General features: G+C 41.7%; 1 protein-coding gene across 2 annotated transcripts in view; it reads right to left on the reverse strand.

Moving 5' to 3' along the window:
- Nucleotides 1-16435, reverse strand: part of TUT7 (terminal uridylyl transferase 7) — a 3176298-nt gene that overhangs the window by 1570892 nt on the left and 1588971 nt on the right. For both annotated transcript variants that reach the window (XM_044064191.1, XM_044064190.1), the window contains exon 13: nucleotides 4582-5591. In XM_044064191.1, the coding sequence (XP_043920126.1) occupies nucleotides 4582-5591 (1010 nt within the window). The remainder of the gene's footprint in view (nucleotides 1-4581; nucleotides 5592-16435) is intronic.

Consider the following 16435-nt stretch of genomic DNA (forward strand, 5'->3'; position numbering starts at 1 on the left):
AACTTTTACTGACATCGGTAAGGAGCAAGAAAAAGTTTCCCCAACGGGGTACTTAGCTTTAGTTGAAGACTTTGGTTCTGAAACTTGAAAACGAAAATTTCAAGAGTCAGCCAACCGGCACTTGCGAACTGCTTCTGCTTCGAACACTGCAAGGCAAGAAAGACTGATGTAATGGTGTCGGCTGCATGTTTTATACCCCTGACGACCTGACGTCATGGAAGAAGGGTCAGCAACCGACACAGGACCCAAGACTTTGTTAATCAGGCCGACTGAGGGCTACTGTAAGCAGATAACCCAAATATAATGACTGCAACAGTGAAACACGAAGAACATCCATATTTTCCCGCCTTTTTGACCTTTGTGATAAGGTCTAGTAGGCGAGGAGAAACATACTCCCACTGCAGAGAGAGTTTTGCCATCTTGCTCGCACCTGGTGAGAGTCTCTTTTACCTTGGGCCCGAACAATGACGAGCCATCAAATGTGGCGTTGTTAAAGGAGGACTTGAAGGGCTCTGCGAACTGACAAAGGCGCATCCAGGAATGTCTCTATTAGGCAACTCCTGTGCCTGCATCCCTGCTCGCTCCATTGGCTGTGTAGGAGATAAGCCGCATGGAGGAGTTAACTAGAGAAGATAAGGTCACAAGCTGGGAAGCAGCCCTGTCTGCAGCTCCTGCAGCGGTAGGATCCTGTAGAGTATCTCCTAGCTCTTTCAGGAGATCCCGCTGGAGACGAGTAAAATGGGCCAAAATTCAGTGACCTAAGGATAAAGACCTCTGAAGAAAACATACGCTTCCCGTATCTGTCCATAGTACAAGACTCCTTGTTCAGCGGATGGACAGAAGAAGAAGTTTCTGCTAATTCCTTCTTTGTGGCTGCCACAACCACCACTGCATCAACTGGCACACCCTTAGTCAGGAAAGGTTTGTTGACCGGTACAGTGATAAACTTACTGGGCCTCCGCGGAAATGGTTCCATAGATTCTGGGGAGCGCCACGCCTTTCAACTTACTGCACCTAGCAGCGTGTCGAAGCGCGGAGACACCCAAGAGGTGGAGGGTTGGGAACTGAATGCGTCCAGGTACACGGACTTGTCTTCAGAAGGGGAAAGGGATTTCCAGCGACCCCTCTGCCTGAGGATTTCCGGGATGTCTGAAAATGAGAAATCCTCAAAGGGAGACTGTGGGGATCCTTCTGAGTCCTCCAAGTCCGTGTCCGATGTCAGGGACTCAGGGGAGTCCACATGCTTCCTCTTACAATTCCTCTTCCGAGGGACCTCCTCCAAGGGGTGCTCTGGACAGGTTTCGGAAGGGGACAGGTCACCTGAAGGGGCATCCTGGGGCATTGGTTCCCTACGCTTGGGGAAGAGGGGCGGTTCGGAGGTGGACACTGGGCCGGAAGGGGAAGGAGCAACTGGAGCCCAGGGTGGAGTGGTCTGAGAGGACAGTACACTCCTCATCACCTCAAAGGTACCACGATCCCGGCCTGATAGAGTCTCTGGCTCTGAAGAGCCAGGAGATCCCCTCTAAACCGAGGCTGATGGCTCCGAAGCCGATGTAGGTGCCGAACTCACCTACGCTGAAGGTCCAAGTTGGAAAGTAGAATCCGACAAGGGTCCGATCTCGCGCTCCCCCCTGGAGCCAATGAGGGAGTGTCGGCCTCCAAATCCCTCGAGAGAAGGTGGTATCGATGGGAATGCAGCTGATGTTGGACCCGAGAGACCTGGGATTTTCGGATCCAACGGTTCCACCACAAAGATCTCCAGCTCCGAACTCAGGTGAGTCGAAGAAGGAATCGACAACAAATTAGGTTGGACAGTTGGCTCCACTTCCATATGGGCTGGGCTCGATAAAATTTTAGCCAAGGCCGGTGTCCTGAGTAGCCTCGTCACCACCCTCTCCCCATCGTCATCCGAAAGGCTCCTGGATGACTGAGAGGAATGGGTGGGCAAGTCTGTAACTGCCCACCACAGACTGGAGAAGTGGGTCTGTGGAACGGAACGCACCGGTTCCAAGGAGGAAGACTTGGTTCTTTTATGGCTCCTAGATGGTTCTGAGGACACTGATGGAATCAAAGGAGATAAAGCCTTGTCAGATCCGACAGATATTGGATCCAATGAACTTGAAGGTCTGCCTTTACCCTTCAATGGTTCCGAGGCCGGAGCCGACGAAGTTGCCAACTTGGAGGGTTTGTCAGATTTTCTTGCCTGATTCCCTTTCCTTCGATGTCTCAAAAGGCCCTTTTCAATAACCCTCTCAAAATTAGCATGTTCTTGCACTCCTGCAGGACTCTAGAGCTAAAACCATGACAAATGGAACAAGAGTCCTTCAGGTGAACAGCTCCTAAACAGTATACACACAGCTAGTATGTCCATCGGTTAGAGACATCTTTTGGGTGCAGGAATCACACTTCTTGAATCCAGAAAGCTTGGATTCTTTCGAAGCTTCCTTAGACATATTTACCACAAAATACAACAAGGTACTACAACAGACCACTAATAGTAGGAAAAAAGAAAGAAACAGCTAAAAAATAGGCAGCAGATACTTTTTTTTTTCTTTTTTTTGGAAAGGGAGAGTAGCGGATGAATGAGAGTCTCTAAGTCAAACTACAACTACTCCAACCGAGGAGATGCCTCTAACTTAAACAGCTAGCTCCTTAGACCAACAGTAGAGAAGGGGAATAAGGTAAAGCCCTCTAAAACAGGCTGGAAGTGTAGGATGAATCCTCTAACTTAAATGGATTTGCAAGTCAGAAAAGAAGAGAAAAAGTAGGCCTGAGAGGTAAAGAAACGACAGCCTCAACAATAAACAGCAACTAAGAAGGTGGTAGAGAGAGGGCTAGACAAACACCAGATTCTACTGACCTACAGAGATAACTATGCTACCAAATAACAATATTTTACATAAAATAAGTAGAAAAACAGTATAACTTAGCCTGAGCCAGTCGTCAACAATCCCGAAGATTCAAGTGGCAAACGAGATCTGGGTAACTCTCGCTAGGCATGTTGGGATAGGGTCTAGCCTTGAGCCAGTGAAAGCTCTTGAGCTTTAGAATGCAGCAGAGTCAGAGCCGAGGATCAGCTCCAAACCCCAACCAGCAAGAATGAAGGCGAGATAGGGACAACATAACATCAAGTATTAAACCTGCTTTAAATTAAGTCCTGAATATTGAAAAAGAAACAGAAATTGGATCACTGAAAGACAGAGGAAATAATGTTTACAAAAAACATGTCAAGCAGAGCACCTCTTTGGCCCTCTTCAAAAGGAACCTTGATGACTGGACGGGAGAAAGGAAATTCACCCCAGGGATCACGTCAGTCGCCCTGCTAGACAGGGGTCCAGGGAAGTAAATAGTGTGGGAAGAAATAGCCAGGGAATTGTTATGGCTAGGCTTGTATAGGCCCTAGGGCCGATAGCCTAGTACCAACCTATGATGCATTTGAGAGGAATATATCCTAAGCAATGCTCAAACAGATTACCAAAATAAAACACGCACTAAGACTTATAAAATAAAAGCGGGCGAGAATCAATAAAAGCCGGCAAAACTCCAAAAGGCAAATTTATTTAAGTAAGCGCATTCGGCAAGGTTCTTACCCTGCCTTCTTCAGACAACCAAATGCAAATCAATTAAGCCACTTTTTAAAAGAAATGAACATCAATTAACTAACCTTAATTAACTATTTAAAAATATATCACACCATTACAGATATCCTTAGTACATACTCCAGAATGTTAAGCTACTGTAGGGAACAATAAAATATGCACAATAAATATTAATGTTTAAAATGTATCCACATTTCAATACTTAGATTTTTTATATATTTTAAATATTACCAAAATACCAAAATAAGTAGGTTAGTAGGAATTGTAATTTAAATCTGTATGTTCTATCAGACAAGAAAGTTACAGTGAATACTGTAAGTAAAATGCATGTACCCAATAATGGAAAGTGTTATTGTACTTTTTACATTAATACTCATGCTGCAAATCAATAATGTGATGAATAAATAAAGTTGTTTAAAAATCCCTCATTGCTGCCTTTATGATGACTCCTCTGGATGGCTCTTATCCAATGATTGTACTATGGTAACCCCTCAGTACATGGGAACAAAATGCCAGAGTCTTAATGGGGAAGGTTTGATGTTCAGAAGGCACAGGGCAAAAAGCTCCAAGATAAAAATATGTATAAAAATATAAATGCAAATAATAAACATAAGAACAGCATACTGTGAAATTAAATAAGTATCTCACACAGAGCAGACTAAATGACTAGATTAAATACAGCTAGTATCAAAATATGTGCTTGTATTTTTATTACACAAAATCTGACCTGTTAGACAAGTGAAGTTTTCACCTCATCCAGTTGCAGTGAATGTCAAACCCTGCCCAACACCCAAATCCAGCTGATCTGGCCCTTACAGTCAGTTCAATCAATGCTGCTTATAAACAGACACAACAAATAATTTCACTATTACAGCATTTTTTTTTTAATTTTTTTTTTGTCGGTGAAATAAATTTAGTGGCATTTTAGTTAAATTTTTACATATAAATTTGTAGATAAAGCAGCAAGTATATTAAATCTTACCTTGCCTTTTGTAAATAAATATTTACTGAACTCATAAAACAAATTAGCTTCGTCATTTCTGTGACTATCCAGACATTCTTGACTGGAAATTGTAATATCTTCTTCTCGATGTAGTAAGGTGGTGTAGTCTACACTACTTTCTGCAGACAGATTACCACTTGTGATTTTTAATTCAAATGCATCTTTACTATCTTCATATGTAGAAGGTAGATCCTCATACTCTTCATCATCATCTTCAGAGTTCTCAACAAATTTAAGTTGCTCAGGAACAAATTTGTTAACAGAATTATCCAGTTCATCAGAGCCTAGGCTCTCCTCATCTGTGTCCTCCTTGTCTTCCAGTTCATCACCATCTTCTAACTCCAAGTCATCACTTTCCACACCTGTTGGTAATGGGAAGTCATCCAAATCTGAAAGACTTTCGGTTTCAACATCAGGTTCTGTACAGAGGTAAGGAGGGTTGGCTAACTCTCCAGTCTCACTGTCTTCATCTACTCTAGGTTCCAAAAGTGGAAAATGGGTTGGCCACTCTGCTTCATTGTCAGAACCCTTTTCAATAGTGGCATCATCCCCAACTGCATTTACTTCTTCAGAACTGCACACCTGAAACATTCTGGAACATTCTGAGTTGTCTTTCACTTCCAAAGTCTTCATACAGGCTTCTAGTTCTTCAGATGAAGATTCAGTGCTATTCACAACACAGTCTTCATTACCAGTCTGATGATCACCTAAGAATGGTCTTGTGTTTGGACTACCAATAATGTCCAAACTTATATTTCCAATATATTGGCCATTTAATGGATGGCAACTCTTTAGGTTTTCACTGTGAGGCTCCACCTGCTGCAACTCATCTGTATGCAGTTTCTGTTTAATTTCTCTGCCTGATTTTGGCATTCTCTCATGAGGCAAAGCAAAATATTTGTATGATGTTTTGAGGCAGTGAAGAACATATTCATAAACAAGCTGGCTGTTGACGGTTCTTGCTACATTTCTCTTTACAGAGTATGGGTCTGAAAATTAAAATGACAAAAACAAACATATAAACAAAAAACAACTAAATATTTTTTTCTGTATGACTTTCAAAGAAAATAAAACTGGATGTAGACAGCCATCTGGAGTACTATTTTACTGAATGGAATTTTCAGTTTAACATAATCAAACTCCCACCTCTAGAACACACACAAGAATGCAATTTACTAGAATTACCAAAACATCACCTTTCAATGAACATACAAAGCAACTTTTGTATGTAATCCATACGTTGGGGAACAAACAAACACTGATTTAGGTTACTAAAAAAAAAATAAATAATAATTTTACTCATCTACTTCTACTGACTAGGTCACTGTCATTTCGCATGGCTTATTTTTGGGACTGGCCTGAGGTGGCATTCTTAGTGACTGAAGGTAATAGGTCCAGAACACCATGGAAATTCTCTACTCTACACGAGGAGTGCTGCTAAGCAGCGTGACGGTAGAGAAAGACAAAATAAATGGATACTGTTAACAGCAATCTGGATATTTCAACTTGAATTGGCTTTGCTGTTACTGACCTTCTAAGGGCAAAATTCCTGCAATTAAAAACTTAATGTTTGATACTGCATCAGATTAGTCTGGGGAAGTGCCATGGAAAAAAAAACAGCAGAATACAGAGAGGCTCAGGGCATCTCACATCAGAGCATGCAAAGGCTCAAGATATCCCTGATACTTTTCACCAGTCTACCATGTGCCTGTCCTATCCCTGGTCGTTTACCATAGCATTTTCTGTTCTGCAGGACTCTCAAGAGACATTTTGTTGCTCATCTATAAAAGTTGCTGCACCACAGAAACCTTATTAACATTAGCATCAATGGATATTTTGACTACTTTTTTTTTTGAAAGCCCCATGGACAGATGCTACTTCTAGATACATGTTACTCATCTGCTGGGTTTTCATATTTATCACATTTACTGCATTTTTCAATGGTGCCATTTCTAAGACAAAAGACTCTCCAAAGCAGTCATGTGCAGTTTATTACTCTGCGGAAACAAAGGCACTTTGGAAAGCCTTTATCTTTATGATCTAGATCTTATCAAAAGAAACACCATTCATATCTTAGCCAGAAACACTTAACTCCACTTAACACAACAGTCTTTTTTAAAATGAGGAAAAACAATGCCTTATAATTTCACCTTTAAGGAAAATAAGGATAGACTCAGACTCTAGAATGTCAGAGGCTTAAATTTGCTGCCCATGACATTTTGAAACCCTCCAATAAATAAAAGTTATATGCTTACCATAATGCTAGATCCTTCTTCCCTCTTTCAATCTGGCTCAACCTGTGGGTTAACTGATCTGACTCAAATCAGAGTGCGGCCATATACCACAGAATTCAGCCCACTGAACTCTGCCTCCTCTACCCATAATCCCTCGCTCCTCAAGATTCCTTCTGATCAAGTTTGTCCCATACCAACCAAACTGACAACACTCAATATCACTGGGAAAAAAATAAAGCCTCCAACACAGGAGGAAAAATAACATCCCTGACTCAGTTGTCCCCTGATCAGGAAGCTCACAATAATGGTGGAGGCAGGAGGAAGGGAAGATTGAATCGTAAGGAAACAGACAACACAGGTCTATTGTTTTACTAAGTACATAATTTTCATATTCAATGTTATCTTGTCTGTCTATTCAACTTATAAGAGAATCCCCAGCCACAGAAAATCCCAAAGAGGTTTCAAGGAAGGATGTTGTGCACAACGGTGGAACCAGAAGAGGCTTTGGATGTTGACTGGATGTCCAATTTGTAGTGGGACACAAAGGTGTGAGGGTACACGAAAGTAGCAGCTGCAAAGACCTCATTCAATGCAGCTCTGCAGAAAAAAAGCTGTAGAAGTAGCCATAACTCTAGCAGAATAATCTTTTGGTTTACCCTGCAAGTGCTTTCCTTTCAAACTATACACAAAACAAACACAATCAGACAGCTACATGGAGAGAGTAACCTTAGACACTGGCATGCCAAACCGGGCCTTGGAGAAAGAAGCAAACTGTTTAGACTTTCTGAAAGATCTAGTTGTTACCAAGTAAAACTTCAATTGTCTTAAATATCAAGATAATGCAGCAAGTAGTCACCTCTGTTGGAAAATACCAGAAAACGCACTGGTAAGTAAATGGAGTGGTTCCAATTGTTCTCCATAGCCATCTTAGAAAGAAAATACTGCCTTTATGAAAAACTAAGTATGGCGGTACTGATGAGAGGGCCTACAACTTTGACACTCACTTGGTGAATTAACTGCCACCAAGAATAAGGTGCTTTATTTGTAATTTTAGCCTGTTTTCCACAACATGGCTACCAATGGGGCTTGATGTATCAACATCATCTTGTTCTCCCTCAACCCTTTTTCTTTCCCATAATGCTTTATATGACTCATGCCACACATAAGGAAGTAACTGTGAATTCGCATGCCAGTGACATATAATGGGATTTGTGTGAGTCACTGTTATCTTCTTTACCTTTTGTAAAAGGATGCTTCTTTTCTGTCTCTAATCACCCACATTTATGTTTGGCTCGGACCTTGTTTTACACTATACTTATATTACACTTAGAAGTTATCCAGCTACAGCCAGAAAAGTAGCTAAATTGCAGGCCTTTGTTCAGGGTTTTCTTTTGTACTTCAAGAGGAACTGACAGTCCCCTCCCCCCACACTACTGCAGAGATGTTAAAACTGTCACTGTGCTGAGGACTTTGCAGAATCAATTCCTCTTGGACCACAAAGCATTATGGGAAAGAGAAAGGGTTAAGGGAGAACAAGATCACGTTGATGCATCAAGCCCCACTGGTAGCCGTGTTGTAGAAAATGGGCTAAAATTACAAATTGAAAAACACTTAAACAATTAAAAAACACTTGGAGTGATTTTGAGGTGTTAAAATAGGTCAGGAAACAAAGATAGAGTGAAAAAAAATTATTTTTTTAGTTCTAGGGTGGAGTTTTCCTTTAAGAGGGAACCTGCAAATCACCCTAAAAACTATAGACCAATAAATTGCCTTCAGACGATGTATAAACTATACACTGAAATTGATGCCGACAGAGTTTATAGTCATTTAAAAAAACTCAACTATGGCAACAGAACAAAAGGGCAATAAAAGAAAGTCATATGGAACAAAGGATCATTTGTTGTTAAGTCATAGTGGAGAACTGTAAAAAGGGGAAGGATCTAAGTATGGCATGGATTGACTCTAAAAAAGCATTTGATAGTATGCCATATTCATGGATAAAAGAGTGCTTAAAATGTATAAGATACACCCTACAGTGATCGACTACATTACAGTGACAGACCACTTTGCAATTAAGCCATGATAAAGGACAAATTATTATTCCATGGGTAAAAAATTCAAAGGGGATATTCCAGTGTGACTCTCTGTCACCGCTGTTATTCTGTCTTGCCCTTATCCCATTAAACTGTCTACTTAACAGCTTATGTCATGGCTATAATTTGGCTCCTAAAAAACAACATAGTGTAAAGACTTCTCATCTTCTCTTTGTTGATGATTTAAAACTATATAGCTCATCAGATGAGAAACTGAAAGCACAACTGCAAGTTGTCAAAACTTTCCAAATGATATAAGAACGTTACTTGGTCTTGACAAATGTGCAAAGCAACCTTTAAAGCAGGAATACTACAGCACCAAGAAAAAAAAGAAGTTATGTACTTACCATAATGTTCTAAGTACAGGTTCACCAGCTGGATGTCCATAGACAATTACATTTTTATTTGCACCGGACTAAAGACATCAGAAAATCAGATCAATTATTCATTTCCTTTTCTGAATCCAGGTTGGGCTTACCAGTTTCCAAAGTGACTCCCTCTAACTGGATTTTTAGCTGTTTAAAATCAAGGCTAATTCTACCAGATCTGCAGCCTATCAAGCCAGTGTCCCACTTCATAATATTTGTGCAGTTGCTACATGGGCTACCCCTCACACTTTTACTACTCATTACAAATTGGATTTAACCTCCAGGGGTAGAGCATCATTTGGTTCCATGGTACTCAGGAGTATTTTTCCTTGAGCCACCGAAGAATAAGGTACTAGGGGCGCTGTCCCATAAGTAAAGAATGAAGGTGAGATAGGACTACAGAACATAAAGAAGTTATGTACTTACCATAACGTTCCTTGTTTGTAGTCCATATCACCCATCATTCTTACGAACCTGCCCTCCTGCCCCCATCCTGGAAGTACCTGGAGACACAAAAATATTAATTTCATTATTTATGGAGACCTTTTAGCATTGGCTTCTTTCTGTATGTTGTTATTTCTTCTAGTCAGCAGCAAACAAGATCTAGGGATTGTACTGGTGCACCATGGGATACCTACCTAGCCACGAGCCAACCAGAAGTCTTACAGCTTGTAAATAGGCCGAATCGAAGCTGAGGATCAGCTCCCATCCCATATGTAAAGAATGAAGGTGAGATAGGACTGCAGAACATCATCAGTTTGAGACAAGAATGTGACATAAAAGAACTTGAGCAAGAGGGAGTGCATAAATATTTAGGAACTGATAAAGGATCAACAATAAAACATGAACAAATGTGAAAAAAACTTAGTAAGGAATACTTTAGAAGACTTAAATTAATCCTGAAAACAACACTGACATCTACGAACAAAATCCAAGCTATAAACTAATTTGTTCTTCCTGTCCTAACTTATAGTTTTGGAGTGATTGATTGGCCCCAAAATGTGATGGATAGATTAGATAGGAAAACAAGAAGGATGCTTCATGCTCACCAAATGATTTATAAAAGTCAGTGCATACCAAGATTCCCCATTCCGAAGGATGGATGGGCCTCCTTGAAATTAATTACATGTATAGATTTGCAATCGTGGGACTCCACACATCTGCTGACCTCACAAGACCCAAACTTAGTAAAAATTTTGAAACATGATGGGAATAAATCTAAGATTAATCTAGCAGAAGCATATTGGCGTCAAGCAGGAAAGGAAATCAAACTAGAAGTAAATAAAAATCCAGCAGCAACTGAATGTGCCAACAAAACAAAAGAAAGAATACAAGGTGAAGGAACAGACGAGAAGGCAAGAAATGTAAAAAATACAGAAATATAGCTGCAAGTATAGAAAACTTCTGGAAGAACCTCATGTTGATCAGGAACGAACGCAGGAATGGTTAAGGAGAGGTAAATTCAAACCAAGAGATGAAAGGTTAATACTGGCGGCCCATTACAGTGGGCTGCGTACGCGTTAGTTTACAAAGTCCATTCAACATGTGGGACAAACAGACAAATGTAGGTTTTGTAAAACCAAAGTGGAAACAGCCATACACCTCATTGCTGGCTATGACATACTAATGGCAGAAGGAATGCATACTGAAAGGCATAATAATGTGGCAAAATTGTTGCACTGGGGATTGTGCAAACATTATGGCACTGAAGTGGATGAAAAACACTGGAAACACGAGCCATAGAAAATTAAGTTTACATCACATGGGATCATCCATTACCAACAGTTCAAAAGATAGATGCTAGAAAACTAGATTTACTGGTCCACGAAAAGAAGACAAAAGTAGCACTGATCATTGAAATCACCAGACCCAGTGACTACAGTGTCTTGTATACAGAGACAAAGTTATAAAATATCAGGATCTGCAGGAAGAAACAACAGCAATGTGGAAGAAAGCTACCCAGACAGTTCCACTAGTAGTAGGAGCTATGGGTCTTATAAAAATAATCTACAATCACATTTAGATATGTTACCAATACATGTAACCACATACGAATTGCAGGAGGAGTCATTACTGGGTACACTGCGGGTGCTGTGAAGAGCACTTCAGGCTGACATCAAAGATTGAAACAATACTAATTTCATGAACTTTAATTGTACTTTGACTTAGGAATGGGGTCCATGCCCGTTATAGCAGTAGAAACCCCAAAAGACATGGAGAAATTAAAAAAAAAACTGATTCTGGACTGCTCTCAATACAAGGCTTTGTCTTCTCTTTAGGTTCCCAGTCGAACATCAAATGAGATTCCAGAGAATTCCCAGACAGTAGTAGTATTATAAGCAGTCTTTGGACTGAAAATTATTTAAAAGCAACAAAAGTCTGCAAACTACTGAAAATTATTTAGAAGCAACAAAAGTCTGCAAACTACTGAAAATGTTTTTGGTGACATCCAGAAGATCAAAATAGAAGAGAAAAAAGGGGAAGTAAAAGGGAGTACAGCTGCAAAAACTCAGAAGGTATCAGAAAGCAGTATTGAAAAAAGGTGAGGAAAGCAGATGGCAAAGGCATCTGGAGGAATAAATTCCTTAGTCACCCTAGAAAGATTGGCCAAATGCATTCTGAGATGTGTAATAAAAGTAGTTCCTTGCTGGAATATGTAGACAGACAAATAATAAAAGGCTGCAGAAAATAAAAAATGTTTTAACCTGGCATTGAGAGAAAAAAAGGTATGCAAACTGTTGAAAAGGAAATGAAAGACAAAAAGGTGGGGGAGCAATTAAAACGAGAACAAATGTCACAGACGGTGGTTGATTTTGACGCCAAGTCACACAGAGACAACTTAAGGTTTACAGCAGTACCACAACAAATCTAAGGGAAAGACTGCAAAGACTTTATGAGAAATGCATCAGCACACAGACTGGACTTTCTGTTTTAATATCCACAACAGAAACAGCACATTGGTATGGAAGATGTGTACTCCGCAGCAGGAAATCAGACAATTTACATATTACACCCAGAGGTACAATAAAGTACAGTTTTGTACCTACCATAAATGTAGATGTTCGAGTGTATACCCTGCTGCAGTCATCACACTTGGGTTATCCTGTTGTCAGGTGGTCCCGCAGTCGGCTTGAATTCCAAAGACTTGGTCCGGCGTCGGTTGCTGTTGCTTTTTCCCTGACGTCAGTGCACCAGGGGTATATAAGAGGCATCAGACGCCATTTTCTTCAGTTTTTCTTGCCCCAGATGTCAGGTGCCCCCCCAAAAGGTGGTCAGTAGATAGTACCAATAATAAAAGTTTAGCACAAACAACACATCCCTCCAGCTATAAGCAAATACACTACAAAGGTTGAATCAGATTTTAAGGTAATGAAAGGTTTTAGATAGGTCAGAGGGGATGGAGGGAGGGTAACCTGGACTGCAGCAGGGTATACACTTGAACATCTACATTTATAGTAGGTACAAAACTGTACTATGTTCATTGTGTTACCCTGCTGCAGTCATCACACTTGGGTAGAATCCCAAAGCTAAGGATGGGAGATGGAGTCAAACAGGGTTAGAGGAGGCTAGAAGGCACTGCAGTGGCGAAGCCAGCTCTAGTCTTAGAGTAAAGTGGTAAGTGATAGTGTTTGGTGAAGGTGTGTACTGAACTCCAAGTTGCAGCTTCTAGAATATCCTTGGTTGGCACCCCCCTGAGGAAGGCTGTAGATGTAGCTGCTGCCCTGGTAGAGTGGAGCCTTATGCTAGCAGGAACTGGTTTTCCATGGTGGGTGTAGCAAAAACGTATGCAATGTCCTATCCATTTGGAAATGGTCTGTTTTGAGATAGCCTTTCCTTGTGATGCTGTAGCATAGGATACAAAAAGCTGGTCAGATTTTCTGAAAACCTTAGTTTTATCCAAGTAGTAATGTAGCTGCCTGTGAATGTCCAAGGAATGCAGAAGTCTTTCTCCTTTACTCTGTGGATTTGGAAAGAAGGTGGGTAAATGGATGGTTTGATTTAGAGCCACACTGGATACCACCTTAGGCATAAAGGAGGGGTTAGTTTGTAGAGAAACTCTGTCTTGATGAAAAATGAGGAAAGGCTCTACTGCCATTAGTGCCTGAAGCTCTGAGACTCTTCTGGCTGAAGTAATTGCTAGCAGCAGGGCAGTCTTCCATGATATAAACTTTAAGTCAGCTGAGAAAGCTGGCTCAAAAGGAAGTAGCGTAAGTTTTTCCACAACAAAATTGAAGTCCCAAGTAGGTGTTGGTGCTCTCCTGGGAAGCCTAATGTTTTTGGCCCCTCTGAGAAACTGCCTTAGGAGTGGATGTGAAAATAACGGAGGATCCGTGTTGTAGTGAGCTGAAATAGCTGAGGCGTGGATTTTAATAGATGAAAAAGAAAGCCCTTTGTGTAACATCTCAGTTAAATATTGTAGAATCTGAGGTATGTCCGGCTGAAAGGTATTTTGGCCTTTAGCTTGGTTCCAGGCGCAAAACCTTTTCCATTTGTCTGAGTAGGCTTTCCTGGTGCTGGGCCTCCTGGCCTCCAGAATAACATCCATAACAGCTTGTGAAAGAGGAGCTGGCTGGTTGCTTAGGTGATTTGCCATGCAGCCAAGTTTAAGGTTTTGAGCTGGCTGTGTAGAATCTGAATCTGTGGTAAAATCCATATTCCTTAATAGTGGGTACCAGTGCTGGCGTGGCCAGTCTGGGGCAATGAGTATCACTCGGGTCTCTCCATCTTGACTTTCAGCAGCACCTTTGTGAGAAGGGGCAATGGAGGGAAGGCATATACTGTCAGCATTTTCCAACTGAATGAGAGTGCGTCCACTTTCCAAGCTTGATGGTGAAAAGTCCTTGTGCGAAATTTTGTTAGCTGATAGTTTTGGGGGCTGGCAAACAGGTCTATGTCTGGGTGCTCCCATTTTTGAGTTATCATTGCAAATACTTGTGGATCCAGTTTCCACTCGTGGGGATCCATGATGTTTCTGCTTAGGTCGTCTGCCAATGTGTTCTTTTTTCCTGGCAGGAATTAAGCTTGTAATTGAACTTGGTAAGCCAGTGCTGTGTTCCACAAGGTCATTGCTTGCCTACATAGAGGGTAGGAGTGTGTACCCCCTTGTTTGTTTATGTACCACATTACTGTGGTGTTGTCTGTCCTTATGATAAGCTGTCCTGGATGTAAGAGGTCCTTGAAGGCTGTCAGAGCATTCTGTACAGCTAGCATTTCCTTTTGATTGATGTGCAGATTCCTTTGATCTGCAGTCCATATGCCTTGAATGCACAGTCCTGCCATGTGTGCCCCCCAGGCATAGTCTGATACAATGTTATCATAGTTTGCCTGGCTGGGGGTAAGGTGAAAGGCTGACCCTTGTTGAGGTGACATGCCTGTGACCACCATAGAAACTCCTGTTGAAGGCAGGGAATGAGAGGTATCATTGTTTCCAAGCTGTGGCTGTTTTGAGTCCATTCGCTTTTTAGGTACCATTGTAATTTCCTCATATGCAGTTTTGCAAATGGTATTAGTAGTATGCAAGATGCCATGAAGCCCAAGGCCTGCAGAATTTTTCTTGCAGGGAGTTGGGTCTTTGTTGCCATTGTTCTGAAGTATTGAGTTAGTTGTAGTTGTTTGTCTGGTGTCAGATAAGCCATCTGAGCCGTTGTATTCAAGCTGGCACCCAGGAATGTCATATTTTGTGAGGGCACTAGTTTTGATTTATTTTCGTTTACTGTGTACCCTAGGCAACTTAGAAGGTGTTTTACAAAAGTCAGATGTTGTAAGAGAATGTCCTTGCTTTCTGCTTGGATGAGGCAGTCGTCCATGTATGGGTATATTTGAATTCCTCTTTGTCTGCAGTATACAATTAGTGGTGCCAGGCATTTTGTGAAGACCCTGGGTGCAGTAGATAAGCCAAAGGGCAGTGCAGAGAATTGGTAATGGGTTGAACCTGCAATGAAACGGAGGTATCTTCTGCAATTTTGTCTGACAGGGACATGCAGGTATGCCTCCTTGAGGTCTAACGTTACTAGCCAAGCTTTCTTGCCCAACATGGGAAGAAGCTGCTGTAATGTTAGCATCTTGAATTTGGGTACCTGCAAGAAGGTGTTTAGAACTGAAAGGTCCAGAATGGGTCTTCAAGCATTGTCCTTTCTGGGGACTAGAAATAGCCTTGAGTAAAATCCTTGGCCTTGCTCCTATGTAGGTACCAGTTGAATGGCTCTCATGTCCAAGAGAGCTGTAATTTGTTTTTGTGCCTCTGCCCATTGATTTTGTGGCAGGTTTGGCATTCCTTTCATCAGAAACCGAAGGTGTTTCTACAGCACCGGCTTTTCCTTCTGCAATGTCGCCGGTAGGGCCTAAAGAAAATGGCTGCGTCGGCCTAGAACTCTCTGCTGGAGAATCCAAAGCGGTCCGGGGATCCAATTCTGCGGTAGCCAGGGGCTGCGTAGGCGCCTCACTGAAAACCGGAGAACCAGCGACCGGCCCAGCCGAGGCCTCGGAGTCTGGCTTGGATCTAGGCTGCCTGTCTTTATCTTTGCATTTTTTATGCACACCGGTAGTCGGTTGCTCCGACGGCATAGTGTAATTAAATTTCCTACTGAAGTAGTGTCGTGCGAAATCAAAGCGTCGCTTTATAGTTCGCTTATTGAACCTAGCACAAAACCGACAACCAGTGACGTCGTGGTCTGGGCCTAGGCAAGGTATACAATAAGATTGAAAGTCCTTATGAGGTATTTGCTTCCCATAAGAAATGCAATTGTTAACTTTTTCTGACATCGGACTGAGGCAAGAAAAGGTTCCCCAACGGGGTACTTAGCTTTGAAGACTTCGGACTGAAACTCGATTTGAAAATCTCAGGTGTCGGCTGACCGGCACTTGCGAACTACTTCTGCTTCGGGCACTGTGCGGCAAGAAAGACTGAAGAAAATGGCGCTGGATGCCTCTTATATACCCCTGGCACACTGAAGTCAGGGAAGAAGCGACAGCAACCGACGCCGGACCAAGACTTTGGAATTCAGGCCGACTGCGGGACCGCCTGACAACAGGATAACCCAACTGTGATGACTGCAGCAGGGTAACACGATGAACATCTGGATTAGACTGGACAGAATTCCTATTTTACTTGAAAGCTTTTACACTATCCAATAACTAT

Source organism: Protopterus annectens, chromosome 2.part2 (assembly GCF_019279795.1).
Source record: "Protopterus annectens isolate FY-2018-M chromosome 2.part2, PAN1.0, whole genome shotgun sequence".
Lineage (NCBI taxonomy): Eukaryota > Metazoa > Chordata > Ceratodontiformes > Protopteridae > Protopterus > Protopterus annectens.